We start from the raw sequence: 18481 nt of genomic DNA, 5'->3' as shown, positions 1-18481 counted from the left end.
TCATCTAGGCAGTTTTGTGGAAGACTTTTGCCAAACTCCAAATTGGACGTTCAACTTTAGAGTTTCCCTTTCTTTTTTTTTCTTTTTTTTTCACCAGCCAATGACATGATGCCAGCTAATATAAACCCTGTTTTGTGTGCGTGTGTGTGTGTGTGTTCCCCAGATCCACCAAACCTTCACATCATAGGCAATCTTCCCTTCAGTGTTTCCACCCCCCTCATCATCAGCTGGCTGGAAAACATAGCCAACAGAACCGGGCCTTTTGCTTATGGACGCACCCAACTCACTCTCACCTTTCAGAAGGAGGTCGCAGAGGTACATCTTTACAGTCTGTGTGTCTGGAGGCTTCTTTTGTGTCTAGGAGAGTCCTGGTAGAAACTTGTGACTAGGAATGTTCAATACCACTTTTTTTTTTTTCAGACTGATACCAGTCCTCAACTCTTGAACGCAGTCACCATTACGATACCTTGAAATAATTGGTATCAGGCATCGGTACTTGCCCATCCCAACTTGTGAATGAATGAAAAAATACTGTTACCAATGTTTGCAATTGGCTGGCAACCAGTCCAGGGTGTACCCCGCCTACTGCCCAGAGCCGGCTGAGATGGGCTCCAGCTCCCCCCTTTTGAGGACTAAGCGGTCAAGAGGATGGATGGATGGATGGATGGATGTTACCATGTTGTAACTACATTTAGGCCAAATGTAAACAAAACACAAAAAAACTACTTCAACCCTCATTTTATGACTAATCATTTTTGATTATTACTTCACAGATTTCATTTTCCTAAATATGTAGTTACCATGCAAAATACTTGAAATGTTGATTGAGCTCATCCTGTGACAGTGTCTCATCAAACATGTATCATCAATACTCATGTGTTGTGGTTTTGACTTCTCCATCCAGCGGTTGACCGCCAGCACCAAGAGCAGACAGAGGAGCCGTTTGTCCATCATGGCTCAGTACCTCTGCACCGTCCACCATCGTTTCACTATCCCTGGAAAGGCCTTCGTCCCCAAACCAAAGGTAGGAGTTAAATATTTGCCATTCTTTGCTTCCAATGCAGACTGTCAAACCAAGCACAACGTTGCAGCATATTTTGTTACTGAAGCAGTCTGTTTAATCTCCGTGGAGTCATTTGATTGCTGCCCCTTCAATAATCATCGTCTGATGTGTTTGCTTAAGCGTAGAAAATCCACATATGGCTCCTCAGGGGCGTGTTTGCTGAAATAGCATTTCATCTTTAGAACACATTTCATTTTTATTTTTTGAGTTTTCAAAAGTTCCATGTTTATTTCAATCAGTTGTAAAATTGTAGCTGCGAGGCTGTCGCTGCCAGATGGACTTGTTGTTTATTATTTTATGCTTCTTCCTGGAGGACAATTGTGGGACCACATCCTTAAATCTGTTGGCGTTCTTCATTTGGACCCATGTTGCCATCACAAGTCCCTTGTCATGTCACCATCACTCATTCCTCCCTCACCCTTCTTGCTTGAAGGCTTCATTAAGACTGTGTTGAATCACTTTTGTCTCTGTTCTGTCTTTGGACCATTTCTGGGATGTAATGATGCCTGGTGGGTATTTGAGATGTGGCACCCTAGCGCCGCGCCTCGTAATGAGGCCCGCGTTCTTTTTTAGGCCCCATTTCTGCCTGTGTCTTTTAGACTGTGTGTGGATCAGCGGAGGAAGAAAGGCACCCGCGCTTACATAACATGTGAATGCAAGATGTTTTTGCTTGATTTTTTCAGGGTCAGGATTTATAGTAAGACTAGAGGGCGTATTAAGAAATAAAAACCCTGCCGGAAAGATTCAAAAATGAAAAATGCAAGCGCTGGCGTGTAGATTGAGATATTTATTTTGACATAATAGGCAGGAGGCCTTCTTTAAGACTCGGGAGGTTCATTACAACCTGGTACAAATGAAACCATGTCTCTGAATTAAAGGATAGGTGTAAAGTTGATGTCTGGGATGGACTTTTGGTCCCCTGAAGATATTGTGGTGTTTTAGGACGCACTGGGGATAAATAATTCATTCCCTGTGAGGAGTAAAACGTGGCAGAGTGAATGGGACCAGGGCTGATTTTTCATTCTCTTAGAAGAGATGGCTCCCGATGATTATTTCATCACAGTCAGCTGCCACTCGGCACGTTACTTTTACTCTTGTGTGTCTTCTTTTTGTCGCTATATCAACCTGCGAATTAATGGGTATCAGCATGCTGGTGGTGTAAATGTACACAAACACACACGCACACGCACACACGATCCATGCAAACATGATTACAGAGGGATCACACTGCACTGCAGATGAGTCAGCACCTCCCACATGCCCACATAGGCCATCTTTCCCGCTCTAAATGTTTTAATGGGCACTTGGTGGAAATGATATCATTAGGAAAGATGATGGCGGTTTGATGAGCAGACCCCCTGGTGCTGGTGCCCTATAAAAAGATCACGGCGCTCAGTGCGTTAATGCGTGTATGTACGTCCTAGACACGATATATGGAGTAAAGTTCCGGGACTGCACGCCTATATACCTGCAGGGAGTGAAAATAGAGTGCTGGTCCTCGTTTTCAGCTTCACAGCTACCCATGTGATGACTTTTTGTAGATATTCAAAGCGTGTTTGTTGGAACTCTGTGTAGTAGAAGAGCATTGGTGAGGTCAGAGGTCACCGATGCCGGGTGACAGGGACTGGCTCACAATCTCTGTTGTGGTTCAGCGAAGAGGAGGTTGAGGTCAAGCTCCTCCACACCAAACTCATCCAAGCGAGCCTTTATGTACCCTGCTTGTGCACTGGAGCACAGAATGCTAGAACAGAAATGGTTCTTCATCTGCTCACACAGAACTATCCAAAATCTCCTTGTAAATGAAGAACGAAGAGTCAAATCAAATTTAAAGGATCTAGCATAAACCCTCATCAGCTAATTAATTGATTCCAGGACTTTTGTCTGTTGGTATATTTCTTGTAGTCTACCACGGATGATATATGCATTACCGTGATTTCTTGAGAATAACAAACATTTTGTGTATACTGGTAATACGCCTCCCCCAACCCCCTAAAAAACAAAAACAAAAAAAAACAAAACAAAAAAAAACGCCCTTCAAAAGCTCATTTTCCCTTGTACTCATGGATTATGCATTCCAGCAATTTGCCTTTATCTGTGCTCAAAAATGTGATATAATCAACATATTCATTTGATAATTTGTAGATTTTTGACTAAATTCTCTTACCTGGCTAACAGTTTCAGCTGTCTACACTCGAGCCTTCCTCAGAGCCGCTTTCTGGTGTGAGACTAAAACCCTTTCGCGTGATGATGCTAAAACAAAGATGGAAAAAGTTCCGGATATGTGCTGATATTTACAGAGTAATGAGGGCATTTTTTCGTGCAAAATATTTTCTTTGGAATACACTTCTTTCCGGCTGGGGAAACCCACTTACATCATAAATACAAAACACATCGGGTAAGATTTACTCTTTCCTTGCCCCAAACCATTTTGGTCCACTCATGATTCTTGGTGAACAGCAAAAACGATGTTATTTATATATAAATTTCTATCATTAGACATTTCATATCATATTGGAATAAAAGTACACCTTTTCAAAACCATTAGGGTACTGGTAAACATCCGCACAATTTGACAAATTTTTGTTATTTCATGTGTACTCGTGTATAATACCCACTAAAAATTGTGGTTGTGAAGTTGTCGATTAAGCCGTGTGCAGCCTCTCAAAAAGTAATTTATTATTTAGCTATACAGTGTATTTTGAATACTCCTATTTGATATTGGTTTTTTTTTTGTGTTAACAATTTTCTGTACTGTCTCAGTAAAGCCTTTTATTACAGTATTTTGCAGTCATTATATTTTCTCATTTCACAAGTTTTTCCTGTGAAATCTTGAAATAATGTCACGGGTTGCTGTTAGTTCGTTGCTGTTAGCTTGACTGAAGACAACCTTTTTCCACATGATTCCATATAGGGCAAAAGTCCAACAATATAGTGAGGGAGAAAAGACACAGCCTGCCATGGCTTGAAGCCTTGAACACAGTGTATATTTTATGCAATGAAAAGTCTGACAAAATGGTTTTATGAAATTTTATGTCAGGCAAATTAATTGCTTTTTAAAAAGTTGTAACAGGAAATATGTTGCTGCTGTTGTGTGGAGCTTGTAGAGGAGAGCAATATGCAAAACGGCGCACCGGTGCTTAGCAAGCAAAAACATTCAGCTTACTCATGGAAATTAATTTTCGAACCCGTATATGCGCTGATGAATGCCTTCAAGTTTCAACAAGACTTCAAGCAAAGTAATGTCTTTAAACTGGAATATGCATAATGATTCCTTTAAGGCAGTGTTTCCATTGGAGAGAACTCACAGCACAACACCAGACAAAATTACTGAAATAATGATGATCCCATCTCAATTTACTTACAAATTGACTTCATCAGTGTGAAGTCTGGGCTTTAATTGAACCCAATTCTCACAGGAAGGAAGCCATGACTTGCTCTGAATGGCAACAAGTTCATTGTACCTTCTGCCATCTAATGGAAGAGCATTTAATTGCTCTGCCTGTCATTATGCATCGATGACGTTGATAGATGAACAAAGACATATTTGCAATTAACATGATAATTTATGGGCAAACCAAGTTGTATTGTATAATTTCCTGCCACATCCCTGATGATCTCTCATGGCACACTAAAATGACACAGCTTTCTGGTATTTTTATTGCTACATATTTAAGTAGCCAAGACAATTCTGCTGTTATAAAAAGATAAAATATCAAATTCATTGAGTGTGCAGATATGTTTTTGTGTATTACACACCTATAGCCAATAAATCGGCTCGCTGGTCTAATTGTTGGCATTATCTCTTTGTCTCTCAAGCCGTGGGCTCACTGATTGTGTTAATGAAGAGGGATTTGCTCAAATTGATACACAAGAGGGATTTCTTTTTGTGTGCTCTTGGCACCTGAAACCGAGCCTCGCGGTTCCGCCGCAGGCCTGCGAATTGTGTCGGTCCTTAAACAGGTCTGGTGGCAAATGTATGCTAACTGGCAATAACGGTTCTTACTTACCTGTGCAATCAAACCCAAATGAGGTTCAATATGGGAGCTGCATCCAAATTGTAGTAGTTCTCTTAATTGTGAGGTGAAAAAGATGGCTTTAAATGCCAACGGTTTCTCTCTGCAACACTCTGTTGCCAATGGCGATTCTCAGCCAGTAGCAGGTGCAACGCTACACGCATGCAATTAGTGAAATGTGACATTTTTTGGAAGTGCTTTGATGTTGTGCACTCACCAAAAAGCGATGAACCTTTCCAGCATCCAATCAAAGGTTGAAGGAGGGGCCGTGGACATTAAACAACATAATGAGGAAGGAATTGTTGAGTGAATTACTGGCTGCTGTTGCCTATATTGACATGGGGGAGGGTCTGGCAGTCCTCCCTACCTATTTTATCTGTCAGCCTTGTTCTTCTCACCCCCAGCTGCTTGTGTCTTATTGAGTGACTGAGATTGCCCTTGAGGGTTTGGGAGAGTCACGATTAGACGCTTTGATGGCGTTCTCCCTAGCGGCATACACCCGAGGCAGATCACACCTGAGCCCCCCTTTCCTGCCTTTTCCTTTTAGTCACACTGCTGTGGTACATTCTCACAAAGCCTGATCTTTGAATGTGCTCGGTTAACCCTTTGGGTTCCGTGCTTGCTGGCCATTTGGGTCCACCCGCGTCCTTTTTGTGGAACAATTTTTAACCAGTTAACGGATGCATGTGGAAGTTTGCATCTGCGGGCAGTTCATTTTGCGCATTCAGGGAGTAGTACATGCGAATAGATGAGTTCAGCACTTGCATTGTAATTTATCAAACCCGAGACAAATTGTGACAGCTGATTTTGCATTTTTAAATGCACACAGCAGTGCTACCGTAGCACAGGAAAAATGTTAACTTTTCCACTCGTGTTTGTGAACTAGGGGTGGACCAAGACCCCTTTTATTAAACTGAACGAGTTCAAGTACTTATATGTGATGTTGGCGTCATAGTATTGCGGCATTCTGTGGATTTTTGGAGGAAACCTGTCCTCTTATTGGTTAAACAACTCGCCTACTATGCCAGGTTTCATCTTTGGCAACATCAGGTGCCGAGAATTTACTTTATGTTGAACTGAAGGGAGGAGCTTCATTTGGTTAGGTCATAGCTTTTTGTCACAGTAAAAAATTGCTTTGCTGCCATCTCGTTACATCTGTGCACAATTACAAATATTTTCAATTGGTCATCAATTAGCTAGCGTATTTTTGCTATTTTGCGGCAGAGCATGCCCTCTCCACCGTGAATAGCGTACGTTCACTGTACCGTCACAATATAGGACACAGTCACACACTCTTAGAGACACCCACAGTGTATGTGCTGCAGTCTTTACTGCTGTTGCTTTTGTAATCATAGTAATTTCTCATTTATATTCTGGTCATGGGTCAAGAGAAACCCATCAAGCCATCGTTGCATCTATATCCAGCCATCCAGATTCATCTCCACAGCATCTTTCCATAGAAATTAGCTAATTGGCAAAGAATGCACCTGTGTTGATGAGCAGAACGTGTTTCAAAGTCTGCTTCAGACTGTGGCAAGTGGCACGTTAAGTCATGGACTAGATGCTTCATCATGGGCAAGCACTGGTGAAGATAAAATAAGGAAATGAATGAAAAGTAGCTTGGTGATTATAAACTGTGTCCCAATTTCAGCTGTTATTCTTCAGAAGCTGTATTTAAAGGCGTCATAACACAGTTCACATGCGGCCTTGTTTTCCCATTTACTGGTTGATACACAGGCGGATGTGGCTCAGTTAGCAGAGGGCCAATTGGTGACCAAAAGACATTGGTTTGATTTCCAACTCTGACTGTCAGCTGTTGACGTTTCCTTGGGCAAGACATTGAACCCTAAATTGCCTCCAGCTCAGCATTGTAGTAAATTGCTTTCAGTTGCTTTAACTGGTTAAATAAAAGAAAGTTACATTTTACTTTTACACTGCTGCATTTGTCATTTTTGATGCAGACCAGTGTAATCATTGACCCTTTGGGAAAACATGGTTAATTTCATACCATTACATTTAGAAGATTTCCTATACATTTGCTTATTACAAGTGAGCATGGAAAATTACCCACACGGCCGAGCCTCGTTTGCAGAATCAGCCAAAAGGCCGCTTGACAAGATGGATCTGATTGGAGAGCGAGGCGTACCTCCAACAGATGGTCGCCTGTCTGGGCTGGTCGGCAGCCCGGTCTTGAGTAATGGTTGCACCGGGCGGCTCGAGCCAGCTAACTGAGCCTCGCAGGAGGAAAGCCCTACAGATGTTTGCCTTGTACGCAGTCATCAGCTAAGACCACAGGCCAGATGAGCTGAGCCTAAATTAAATTTGTTAATGCCGCATTGAACATCCATTAGAGCTGGTGACTGTCCAGGGAGGATGCGGATACATTCAGTTATATTTTGGTTCTCCTCCCAGCTGTGCCGCTAGCTTGTATTCCAAGTATCAAAGTCGTATTATCTCATAAATTCAGGATGGTGAAACAATGCAGTGGCAGACACAGTGATGGATACCTTTGCTGTGACCTGATGTGGCCGGGCTCCGGCTTCGACAGCGAGAGCGCAAATTTATTCAGCGGGACTGCACGGTTTTCTCACCGCCTACCGTGCACACGCTCCGCGACCACCGCAATTCATCCCAGCCTCCTCCTGCCTCGTAAAACGGGTCAAATGTGGTATCAAGAGGATCGGGGAAAGTTATTTTCAGGGACCCGTGCCAGCACATTAAACGCCTCAGGGTTCGGTCTTGTTAAAAGGTGTGAAAAAAAAAAAAGAAATATTACTGTTCTCCTCCTCCTTCACACCGTAACGCAGAATGCAAAATAGTTTTTTAATGCTGGCCTTTAAGAGGTGGCGTTCTAAACCGCAGATGTGCTATTATCATGTGACTTGCTAACTACATATAGACTTCAGACACTACAGATGGTGATCTTACACTTTTATTTACATGAATGGAGTTACTATTTATGTCACTATGGGACAAACCTGATTTGCTAGAATCCCTTTCACACTTACAAATAAGCATTGGAATCCCAAATATCTTTTGCACTTTTTATCTTGCTCCTGTTAGTTTACCAATACCTAATTGGTTCACAGAGAGAAACACTGAAAACACCCATAACTCAGAGAGATTTGTGTTTATGGATAAAATATGGATTAATAATCACATATTTCATATATTTCAGCTCACTATATGAAAACATGAACCTGATCAGGATTTATTATTGCAAACTATACCATGCTAAACCAAACTACTTGGTGGCTTAAAGTAAAGTAAATTTCACTCTGTGGTAAACGAGAGTACACAGAGGATTTGCAGGTGGGTTTTTTTGTGAAAATTAGGTCAGCTTCACACTGGTTAAAAAAGAAAAAAAAAAGTATTATAACAGTAATGGGAGCCATCAATCTGTAACCTATTAACGTGAATGTTCCTATTTAAATTTCATGCACACTGATTTAATGATTCAGTGTTAGTGGGAGCTATCTATCTATCTATCTATCTCTGTCTGTCTGTCTGTCTGTCTGTCTATCAGTCATTCGGGACAATTACAATTGGAATCGATTTTAATCTAATAAACCCAAGAAACATTTATTTAAAGGTTTCATTTCAAAAAAATAATTATTGTGAAAAATGTTCATACAACAATAATATAGACAGTGTTCCCTCGTTTTCCGCTGGGGTTAGGTTCCAAAAAATAACCACAATAAATGAAATCCGCGAAGTAGCTTATGTGTACTACAAATGATTTAAGGCTCTAAAACCCCCCACCATACAGTTTATACACTTTTCTCATCGAGGCATACGTTTTCCCACATTTCTCTCGTGATTTGTGTGGCATAGTAGTCCTTCATACAGTAATTCCATCTCATATTCTGTATTATGACCAGAACACATCTTCAATGAGCGAGCCGGACCGTCAACATTTTTTATCCATTTAGCCTTGCCTAGCCACCAAATCCTCCTTTACCACGCATGTCGCCCAGTGCTGAAATATTAAAGCTTCTCCTTTTGAACTGTCACAGTGTATTGTTTTCTTACACGTAGTCCCTTTGTCATCCCTTAGCTTTTACTGCCTTCCTCAGCAGTTTATTGCACTGTCAAGGTCACTGCCATAGTTCCCCAGCTTTGCACTGGGACCACGAGTAGCTCCAAACAAAGGAAGGTCAAACTGAATACCCGTCCCCTGCAACATTGATAAGAACATTATATCTTTGGTATGATCATTCACAAGCATATAACGGCTGTCGAAAACAAAAAAGCGGCCCATTAGGTGCAGTGACGCACAACAGCTATTTACCGTAGATTTGCACGGCATTTTGGTCATTGTACTAAATGGGACGCACTGATGTCTTTCTCATCCTTGCCAGCATGAATGGTTAGAGTGCGCCGCTTCATTATCCCCTATCTTTCTGCTTGTCCACATTATCGAGAAGGTTATTTGTAGATCAAGAAGGCAAACAAAAGATATGTGCAAATGCGACGTGGGGTACGCTCAAAAGAAAGGCCCCTGCTTGGAAGTGTCAAGCGTTCACCACCCCCTCGTCTAAGTTCGTGTTCAGATCTGTCATTGCGGCAACTTAAGGTGGGAGTCTTTGATGGGGGATGTAGGTTAAATACACACAGGAGCAGATCTTATTAGTCTTTTTTCCCCGAGAGAGGAGCAGCTATTTGAGCTGCACTCTTGTTGCATAACCGCAAGGAGTGGGAGAATGTGAGAGAGCTGTGAATATTCTTTGTTTCAGGAATATCCTCACAGTTTGATGCTTAGAGAGCTCTGATCAATTGTAATTAAGGGCCAATACTAGTTTTATACTAGTATTAGTATGATAAATGCTCCATGTGAAGTGGAACAATCTGATCATGCATGTCCAAGTGTTGCATGTTTTTAGTTTTCATTTCACGTCTCTTCATAGTTTCAGATTCTTATTTGTATTAGGCCATTGGTGTCCAAACTATGGCCCGGGGGGCCATTTGTGGCCTGCGGCATACAGTATAATAACCTATTGGCGGTATCTTTTTTTGAAATGGCTTGGTCAGAACCATCAAAAAGCCCAAAACGGATCACAATACTGCCTACGGGCTACAAACTACTTTTGTACAGGTGACAGAGACTACTACTGCGACTAATAAATTCATTCCATATTCAATAGAGCTTTTGTAGTTGTGGGAATGCTGAAAGCTATTTATAACTATTTACAAGTCAAATGGTAACACTTCTCCTTGTAAATAATGGATAATTCATTTTCAGAAGCATACATTGTTTGTTTTTTTCCCGCATCAAATGTAGAAAAAAAAAATGGTCGGAATTCTACAGATTGCTCTTGTTATGGTTCTAAATATACTATAAAGATAGGATTCAGCTGCAATAAAACATTTTTTGAAGTAACTATAAGTATAAGCAATGTGCAGTTGTTGATTGACTGGACAGAATACATCTGAATAGCAGGACAATCATTCTAAATCATTGTACGTGTGTCACATAATATAAATTGCGTTAATGTGTTATTTATCTTGCGTTTTAATAACATTTTATGTTTCACAATGCACACTGTTGATTCCAGTAAATGATTAGAGATGACGCAACAACAACACATACCGTAACAGTCCAGGGCGCTGGTGTGTTCTCTCCTGTGATATGTCAAATGCCATGCAAAGAAAGTAAACATGCATTTTATGATCATAAAAGATCCTGACCTTAATCCTCTACCGTTAAATCAGTCCTTCTCAAATATAGGTGGGCGCAGTGTGATGCCAGTGGGGGCGCTTATGACCTCAGAGAGCATGTTTTTTTTCTTTTTGCTGCACGAGAATGAAGTATAATTGCGCAATCACTCCACTTATTTTCAGAGAGAGAAATGAGCATTAGTTCCTCTGCACACGTGTAGTTATAACAATTTTATAGACAAACGATGCTCTTTATAGTCGCAGTGGATTGTGTTGGGGAGGCGCAAAATATTTGCTTCTTCCGGGGGGTGGGGGGTGAGGGGGGTGTTATACAATGAATTAAATAAGAAAAAAATAATTGAATGAATGGAGGAAAATATTTCCAAGTGGGAAATACAAATGTTATTGAATTGTTTTTTAACTAAATATTGTTATAAGGTTTACCTTAAAAAACACACACAATTGTTCTTTGCGTAGGACAGTTAGAAAATTCTTTCAGTTCATCTCTCTGGTTGCCTTTACATCTATGGAAGGTTATTATTCAATATTCATGCTGTCATCTCGGTGAGGAAATGCTTGGTGAGCTCGGGTGCGACATTCAGAGTAGAATTCTTTTTTTTTTTCAAAACCCATTTGCACACGGCGATGCATTATGGATGCATACAGTCAAACCGATGCCGCTGCTCCCCAGGGTGCTGCGCTGTGTAAGAGCAGCCTGGCTGGCCGGCTGCACTCAGCACAGCCTGTACCATCCGACAGTCTGTACATTTGGCAAGACTGCTAACTGGCCTTATTAGCCGCACACGTAACATATCCAAGTAGGCGTGTTGCTTTCATAAAATAGTTTTATTAGTAAAAAATAGAACTACTTGCACAAGCACATTGAGACAACTGTTTCAGAACTTGTGAGCTGCTCATCATAACAATTATGCTCTGGCAAAGTAAGAAGTGCTAAAGCATCCACAAAAATAAGCTGCAGTTTATCAAAAAAGATTGGTACAGTTTCTACGCACATTTGTAACTCTTGAAATTCTTAGGACCACTTTGCACTCAGGCCATTTCTAAGCTAATGAAATTAATTGCGTGCTGATATCAAGCTGCACAGACACACAAAAAAAAGAGGAACCTCTAGCTCGTAACTTCCCGTTGGAGCGTGCAGACATCATTCCCTTTTTTTTTTTTTTTCTTTCAGAGTGCCACTTGTGTTGTGTTTGTACTGGTGCAGGGAGCTTGAAATGCTCAACCATTTGAAAAAAACTACTCTCAAAATAGTAACACAAAAAGGTGCATTGGAGTGCTCTTCTTATAAAGAAGATATGGTATGATCATGGTATCTTCTATTGGAACGATCTGAGGGAATTCCAAGTCCCTCAGCATAAACAAACGCGTAGATACTTGTGTACAGCTGCCACAGACCCTTGAATACTCCTTAATGAATATATTTATTTAGAAAATACCACACTCATGTCCTCCCCACACTCGTGCTTAGTGAATCTCGCTGTGCTTTGGGAAATCAGGAATAAAGAGGATTTGAAATAACCCTCGAAAGCCGCCCTGGACTGCACACAAGCATCTAGTTGACTTGAGACTTAGTCTGGCAGAACAAATCCAAAAAACATTCGCTAATGTACAATTCCGTGTACAAAGAACGCATTAGAAAAATAAAGATAAAGGATTCCGGATAGTAATAAAATGTCATCATGAGACTACAGTATTTGGCACATTCTTCAAACGCAAAAAACGTTAGTATTAGTTGATGACATGGCACATTCTTCGCGTTTTTTGTTTATTGCATTGGTTCTGGTGCCTGGGCACTGAGTTTATTGTTAGCAGGCCAGCTCTGTTGGCGATGCTAGCGAAACCTGCTCCCGTAAGGGCTGCCAGTTCTGGAGATGATGCCCATAGTGATACCTTGTGGTGTGCCGGCAGCGGCCTGCAGGTGGCGAACTGGGCTTAGCCATCTGCTCCCGCCCCAGAAAGCGCCGTTTATGAGAGAGAAGGAGGGAACTGTGCGGTCCTATGCATCACTGCCAAAAGCTGTCTCCATTAGACTGCCAATATTTCTCCACTCCTCTCTTACAAAAGAGTACACACACTGGGACAGCAAAGTGTGAGAGCGCAACAGTGCCCCTGACATTTGAGTGGCTGAGCGTATGTGTGTGCGGTCATGCTTTCAACATGTATCAGAGTTATGCCGTCAGCTATCACATCCATGTGACGTGTGACGGGGCGACAGTGATAGCAGTCAAGCGGCTCCTATTTAAGATGCTGAGACCCTGTGCAGGTGCAATGCAAAACAAGTCACATATGGAGAATGACTGAAAGCTTTTTTTAGCCGCCTGCCACATAGCGAGCCATTCAACCATGAATTGAGAGGCTTCACATTTGCCTCTTTAAAACTCCAACCACTAAAAAAAAAAAAGAAGAACAAATCTCAAAACAATTTAACATGGATGCAGCCTCTTCTCGCTGGCTAATAAAGGGGATTAGACTAAGTCGTGTGCACAGAGGCTCTGATTGAAGCTTATGGAACAATGGGAATAAGCACAAAAAAAAAGATGTCCTACCACAAACAAATCACTTGGCTGACAAGCAGCAGCCCTCAGACAATAATTTGGTTTCCATGGTAGCATGGAGGAGGATGGCAGGGGTGAAAACAAGCAAAAAGCAGCATGGACGCGTGTTTACTGTGTCTGTAAGGACACACGAGTATGTGTAGGAGTGCATCTCTAATGGTGCGCTGGTGTGTGTGCCACAAACGGTTACTTTGGACACGATTGGCAGCTTAACGACGGGGTGGTTTCAGGATGGCAATATGATAAGAGCCCACTCCCACATGGTCCGCTCAAGGCTTCCATCTCTCCGTCTCTCTCACATTTCCACCTGCTGAGAGGAGGAGAGCAGGCATCTGTTTGTCTGCATTTGCTCCAATCCTGCCCGGCAGCCCACGTCTCCTCCTCCTCTTTGAAGACTTTCCGCACGTTTTAGGTCTCTACAGCTTTTTCAGGCACGGGCATATTGTGTGGCTGTGTCTCGGACTTGTACCCATCATCCCGCCGTATTAAAACACAAGACAGGCTCCACACAGCATGCGTAGCGGCAAGACATCAAAGTCACTGGAACAGCAAACAAAAATATGGCCATAAATGAGAGGACGTCCACCTTACTGCGTTGGTTGTCAATTGAGGGAGCCACCAAAGATTACAAGTGATTGCTTTTTTTCTTTTGATCCAAACCTTTGGTGACGGGGCAAAAAAACAAACAAAAAAAACATTCCTATTTGCTTAATCCACTCCCCAGGGAAGCCTCGCAGTGATTTACCGATGAAGGACGTCTTGCATTTGCTTAGCGGCTCCCTCGGATTGTGCAGCACCTCATCCGTGCTTGTTCCAAGGTGCTGCTCAGAGATTACCCCCACACACTGCTTGTGCTTGCGAAACAGAAGAACGACAGGGGCAAGACGCAAGAGCAGCTCATATTATCCCACCTGTGTGGGGCACATCTTCCCCCTCTCCTGTAAGCTGGTGCATACGTAACACTGCTAACCTACACATAGTCCTGCAGGCTGTAGCCCGTCTTATTGTCGAGCGGGGAGAGCGAGCAATACTGATGCTGGAGCTCCTGTTGTTGCAGCAGCTGTTGCTGCTGTTGCTGCAGTAGCAATTTGTCAGGCGGGGGGAGCAGGACCAGGTCCTGGGGGCCGTGGCGCTTCCCCGAGCAGGACACGCAGAAGATGGAGCCCCCCATCAGGAGGAACCCGGCGGAAACGAAGGCCACGTAGACGGCGCCCCCGGGCTCAAACTTATTGCTCTCGGGCACGGTGGAGTCCAGGAAGTTGGTGATGACCTCGTTGGTAAACCAGGAAGCCGGCACCAGACACAGGAAGCCGGCGGCGACGAAGCAGCCGCCGCTGGCGATGGCCGCGTGCCGCTTGGAGCGCCGTCCCCCTCCCCAGCGCGTGCACTTGAGTCCCAGGGACGCCAGGCAGAGGCCCATGGCGGCCAGCACGCAGCACAGCACCATGGTTGTGCGCGCAGTCTGCAAGTACGCGGGAAGCGAGAGCACCGAATACTTGAGCGTGCAGCTGAACATTCCGGTGCTGTACCACGTGCAGTCCATCCACAGTCCCTGCATCTGGGAGATGGCCGTGATGATGTTGGAGCCCACGTCGGCGCTCACCTTCCAGTTGGGCAGCAGGGTGGCCACCATGGCGCCCATGATGCCCAACAGCGCCAGCACAAATCCGAATATCTGCATGCCGGTGGACGCCATGCCCGGGCCAGGTAGCATTCACTCAACCGAGCAGCCGCCAGTCAAACCCTCGCGTCCTCGGTTCCTCGGCTGCAGCTCCGCTGGTCTGGAGGAGGGAGACGCAAATGAGAAAAGGGACAGAGTGGCTGCCTGCCTCGCGCTGCCTCCTCTCTCCCCTCATTCAGCTCTCACACGCGCGCACTTTACTGGCTGGAAACAAAAGAACGGGCAATAAGAGCTGACTGTGCCTGACCCTAGGTAAGCAAAAATAAAGGGGTGCATTGTGCATGTGTGCATTTTCTATGTCCTCTCCTGTGCCTTCCACAGTGCTGATACCGGAGAGGGAGAAACGACTTTGTGCCATTTGCAATGCTCAATGGCTATGTTGACTTAAAGCTGCAGTGCCCTTACCTTAATACTCATTTCATATCTTTAACAGCACAGAATTTCACCGACAGTCGTGTTTTTAAAAGCAAAAATATTAGCTTAAGTAATGTAACAATAAATAAACAAGTTACAGCTAACTTTCTCAGTCTACTCATTCCACAATCAAATATTTTTAAATGGAAATTAGGGAAATTCTCTTGTGGGGAAGCGATCGCGTTCTCGTCGGTCTTACCCTGGCTGCTGCTGCTGCAGAGCGGCCACTGGCGCGTCACGTTGTTGGCAATGGTTCCGGCAAACGCACATACACGCTTAACGACGGCAGGCGGTTGAGGAGGGGGCGACGTGGACAGTTGGGTCGGGACCGAAGCTCCGTTCGAGACGTCCATCTCCTTAGCAACAGCGGAGGAGAGCAGAGCACACCCCAGCCTGACGGACCACACAGGCTGGACCCAAGCCTGCCGGGGAGGAAGAGCCGCGGTGCTCTGGCACTCTCTCTATTCTCGATCGCTCCCCCACATCCTCACCCGCCCCCTCTCTCCTCTCTCTCCTCCCCGGTGTGTGCGCGTCTGTCAGTGTGTGTGTGTGTGTGTGTGTGAGCTCCCAACTGCGCGTGCAGCTTGTCAACAAATGTCAATCAAACATGCACGTTCACAAGTTGTACATTTCCCAAAATTTAACACTCCCACCCCCATGTTATTTATTTATAGAGATGAAGTATTACAAATAATGGAACAAATCTATTCGCCTTGTTTGTTATACATAAATTGAACTATAAAATTATTTTAAACCTATATTGAAGCCGAAATGGTGTGCATTTGCTTAAAAGAGGAAGTCAGGTCAAACATTTTCTTGACAATATGTTCTATGCGCGCCCCACTAATCCAATATTGCGTTTGCGGAATACGAATTGAGTAGAAAAATCCATCAATTTTTATCTATCTCAGTGGGGCGACCATTTTGCCACTTTCTGTCGACTAAAAATTACGTCACAGTGCCGCGCCGGTCAGGTAAAGACCATCACGACTCACCTGTTTTCTCGATTTTGTCATGTGACGTTTGCTGAACCAACAGAACAATACAGATGTTAAGTTCGTGTGTATTGTACTTGTCACCATGGTAATAAACAAGCTACAAATTCCTAAATAATAAAGACGAATCCCTCCACTGAGCTAGCGTTATCTTTGTAAGGTACATTAACTTTTATGTCACTGTAAAGAAGCCACGTAGGAACAAGCATGTTACAGCGATTACATAACGGCTGTTCGCAGTTCTGCGATTCAATCTGGTTATATCAGGTGCAAAATGCTCATTTTTAACTCGCTAACTGCCATGTTAACGTGCTAATTTTGTGCCTTGCTGTCGCCAGAGTCTTCTTAATTATAATTCTCCGTCTTGGGTCAGGGCTGCTTGACTTTAGATTGCTCAAATCTCCCAAATTCTCAACCGATTTTCATTTTTGGTGTTAGATATAACACAATTATTATTATTATTATTATTATTATTATTATTTTAAATTCAGCCCGAATCATAGCCACATTAATAACTTTTGTCATGATCCAATCAGTTTTTAAATCCGTCAAGAATTCAGTGTTACGAGCCACGAGAGCAGTCCTGTGTCCTAAGATGGCCGACCGATCGACACCTGCTGTTTCTTAACGGGTTTTGTTTATTTTCATTATAATTCATTGAAACTCCAACACATAAAGATGAGGCCATCCTCAGGAATCATCTTCATCATGAATCAGTCAGTGTGGGACTTAACCTCCCAGCTGCTCCCCCGTACATGCCCGCTTATCTCTTCTTTTCAGTTGGAGGGCGTACAACAGGGGAGAGTGTGACAAGGACATTCTGGATTCCTGAATGACAAAGGGGACAAATTGAGGATGCACACAAACATGACCAGTGGATTGATACCATTTGGCATGCAGATGTGTTTTGTTTGTATTGTGCTTCACGGACATATCAGCAAAAGCAGTGCTCCAACTCTAATCTAATGCCGCAGGCACTGACCATTTGCAAGTTGCAACCATTCCTTTCAAATCGCTGTTCATCTATTGATCCGTTTTTTTTTTTTCTGCAGACAAATCTTCTCTTTAGTTCCCCTGAAGAGACGAAAAATTCAATGTGAAAATGCTTAGATCGCATTGCCTCAAATATGATGTTACCGCAGCTCTCAAAAAAAAAAAAAGAAGTCATTCCACTTTTCTGCAGACACAGTCGTGTGTGACCTGTCTCCTTGTAACTGATGAGAGCCTAAGTGCTGATACTGGTGTTGCTCCATGGGGAATATGATAAATAAATAAATAGCGCATAGAAGGAAGGTGCAAAGAGAGAAAGAGCAAATTGCAGTTAACATAGAGTGAGGAAGTGCAGATGTGTGAAGATTTCACCGGCTATTAAAAGCATGGTCCCCCTCTTTCTTTATCACCTCGCAGCAGCAGCGCTCCAGTCTTTTTCTACCGCACACCCCGACCAGTCACGCTATTGCATGACCCGCATGAGGGTCTTTTATCGTTCGATTTGCATTTTCCTCCTTTATGTGGCCCCTTGTGTAATTGGTTTCCACGCTCGTCTCGCAAAGGCAGCTAAGGTGCAAAAGTGTTATGTGATAGCTGTTATGTCGCACTCTTGTGACATGGCACGACTTGCGTCCACTTTTACCGGGTGTCAAAGCTGTCCAAGATGTGAATGTGACATCTCGCTAGTTAATGTTACAAATCTTTTACACTAGGAGTGTGATGATAAATCGATATTGCGATAAATCATGATACTTTGTCTCCTGTCGCCAAGTATCACGATATTTGTAGTTCAATTATACAGCCACTATAACGATTCCATTGTTCATGACTTATTGGGTAATTACTTGGCGGGCCACTAGGGGGAGCACATCATAAGAATGGCGGGGGAATGTCTTCAGGCGAAGAAGACTCATGAGCTTACTTTTACTTGTGTAAAAAATTTATCTGTCCTGCAACTGACTGTTTTGCATACGTTTAGTACTCACTGTGAATATGACAACAGTTTTAATATTGGGTTTCAGTGATGGTCCAAAAAGAAACTATTTTCCCATTGAAAAAACATCAGTTTAGTTTTATCGTAGATTATCGTG

The 18481-nt window shown here is 43.2% G+C and overlaps 2 protein-coding genes across 6 annotated transcripts in view; one reads left to right on the top strand and one right to left on the bottom strand.

Moving 5' to 3' along the window:
* Positions 1-18481, top strand: part of tfb1m (transcription factor B1, mitochondrial) — a 48031-nt gene that overhangs the window by 16780 nt on the left and 12770 nt on the right. For all 5 annotated transcript variants that reach the window (XR_013287611.1, XM_077539263.1, XM_077539266.1 and 2 more), the window contains exons 5-6: positions 164-315; positions 905-1024. Coding sequence is in view for 4 of the 5 variants with exons in the window: in XM_077539263.1 (XP_077395389.1) it covers positions 164-315; positions 905-1024 (272 nt within the window). In the remaining variant the exon portion in view is untranslated. The remainder of the gene's footprint in view (positions 1-163; positions 316-904; positions 1025-18481) is intronic.
* On the bottom strand, positions 11562-15894 carry LOC144032122 (claudin-20). Its single transcript, XM_077539810.1, has 2 exons — positions 15605-15894; positions 11562-15091 (listed from the first exon to the last, which is right to left on the bottom strand). Exon 2 carries the CDS (start codon positions 15022-15024, stop codon positions 14281-14283), a length of 744 nt encoding a protein of 247 aa, XP_077395936.1. The 5' UTR covers positions 15025-15091; positions 15605-15894; the 3' UTR covers positions 11562-14280.

This window comes from Festucalex cinctus, chromosome 12 (assembly GCF_051991245.1).
Source record: "Festucalex cinctus isolate MCC-2025b chromosome 12, RoL_Fcin_1.0, whole genome shotgun sequence".
Taxonomy (NCBI): Eukaryota; Metazoa; Chordata; class Actinopteri; order Syngnathiformes; family Syngnathidae; genus Festucalex; species Festucalex cinctus.
Note: the sequence above shows the minus strand (reverse complement) of the source record. Positions and strands in the feature narration are given on the sequence as shown.

What these genes read in the sequence shown, in the direction of transcription:
- LOC144032122 (XM_077539810.1), bottom strand. Translation starts at nt 15,024, where the DNA reads ATGCTACCTGGCCCGGGCATGGCGTCCACCGGCATGCAGATATTCGGA.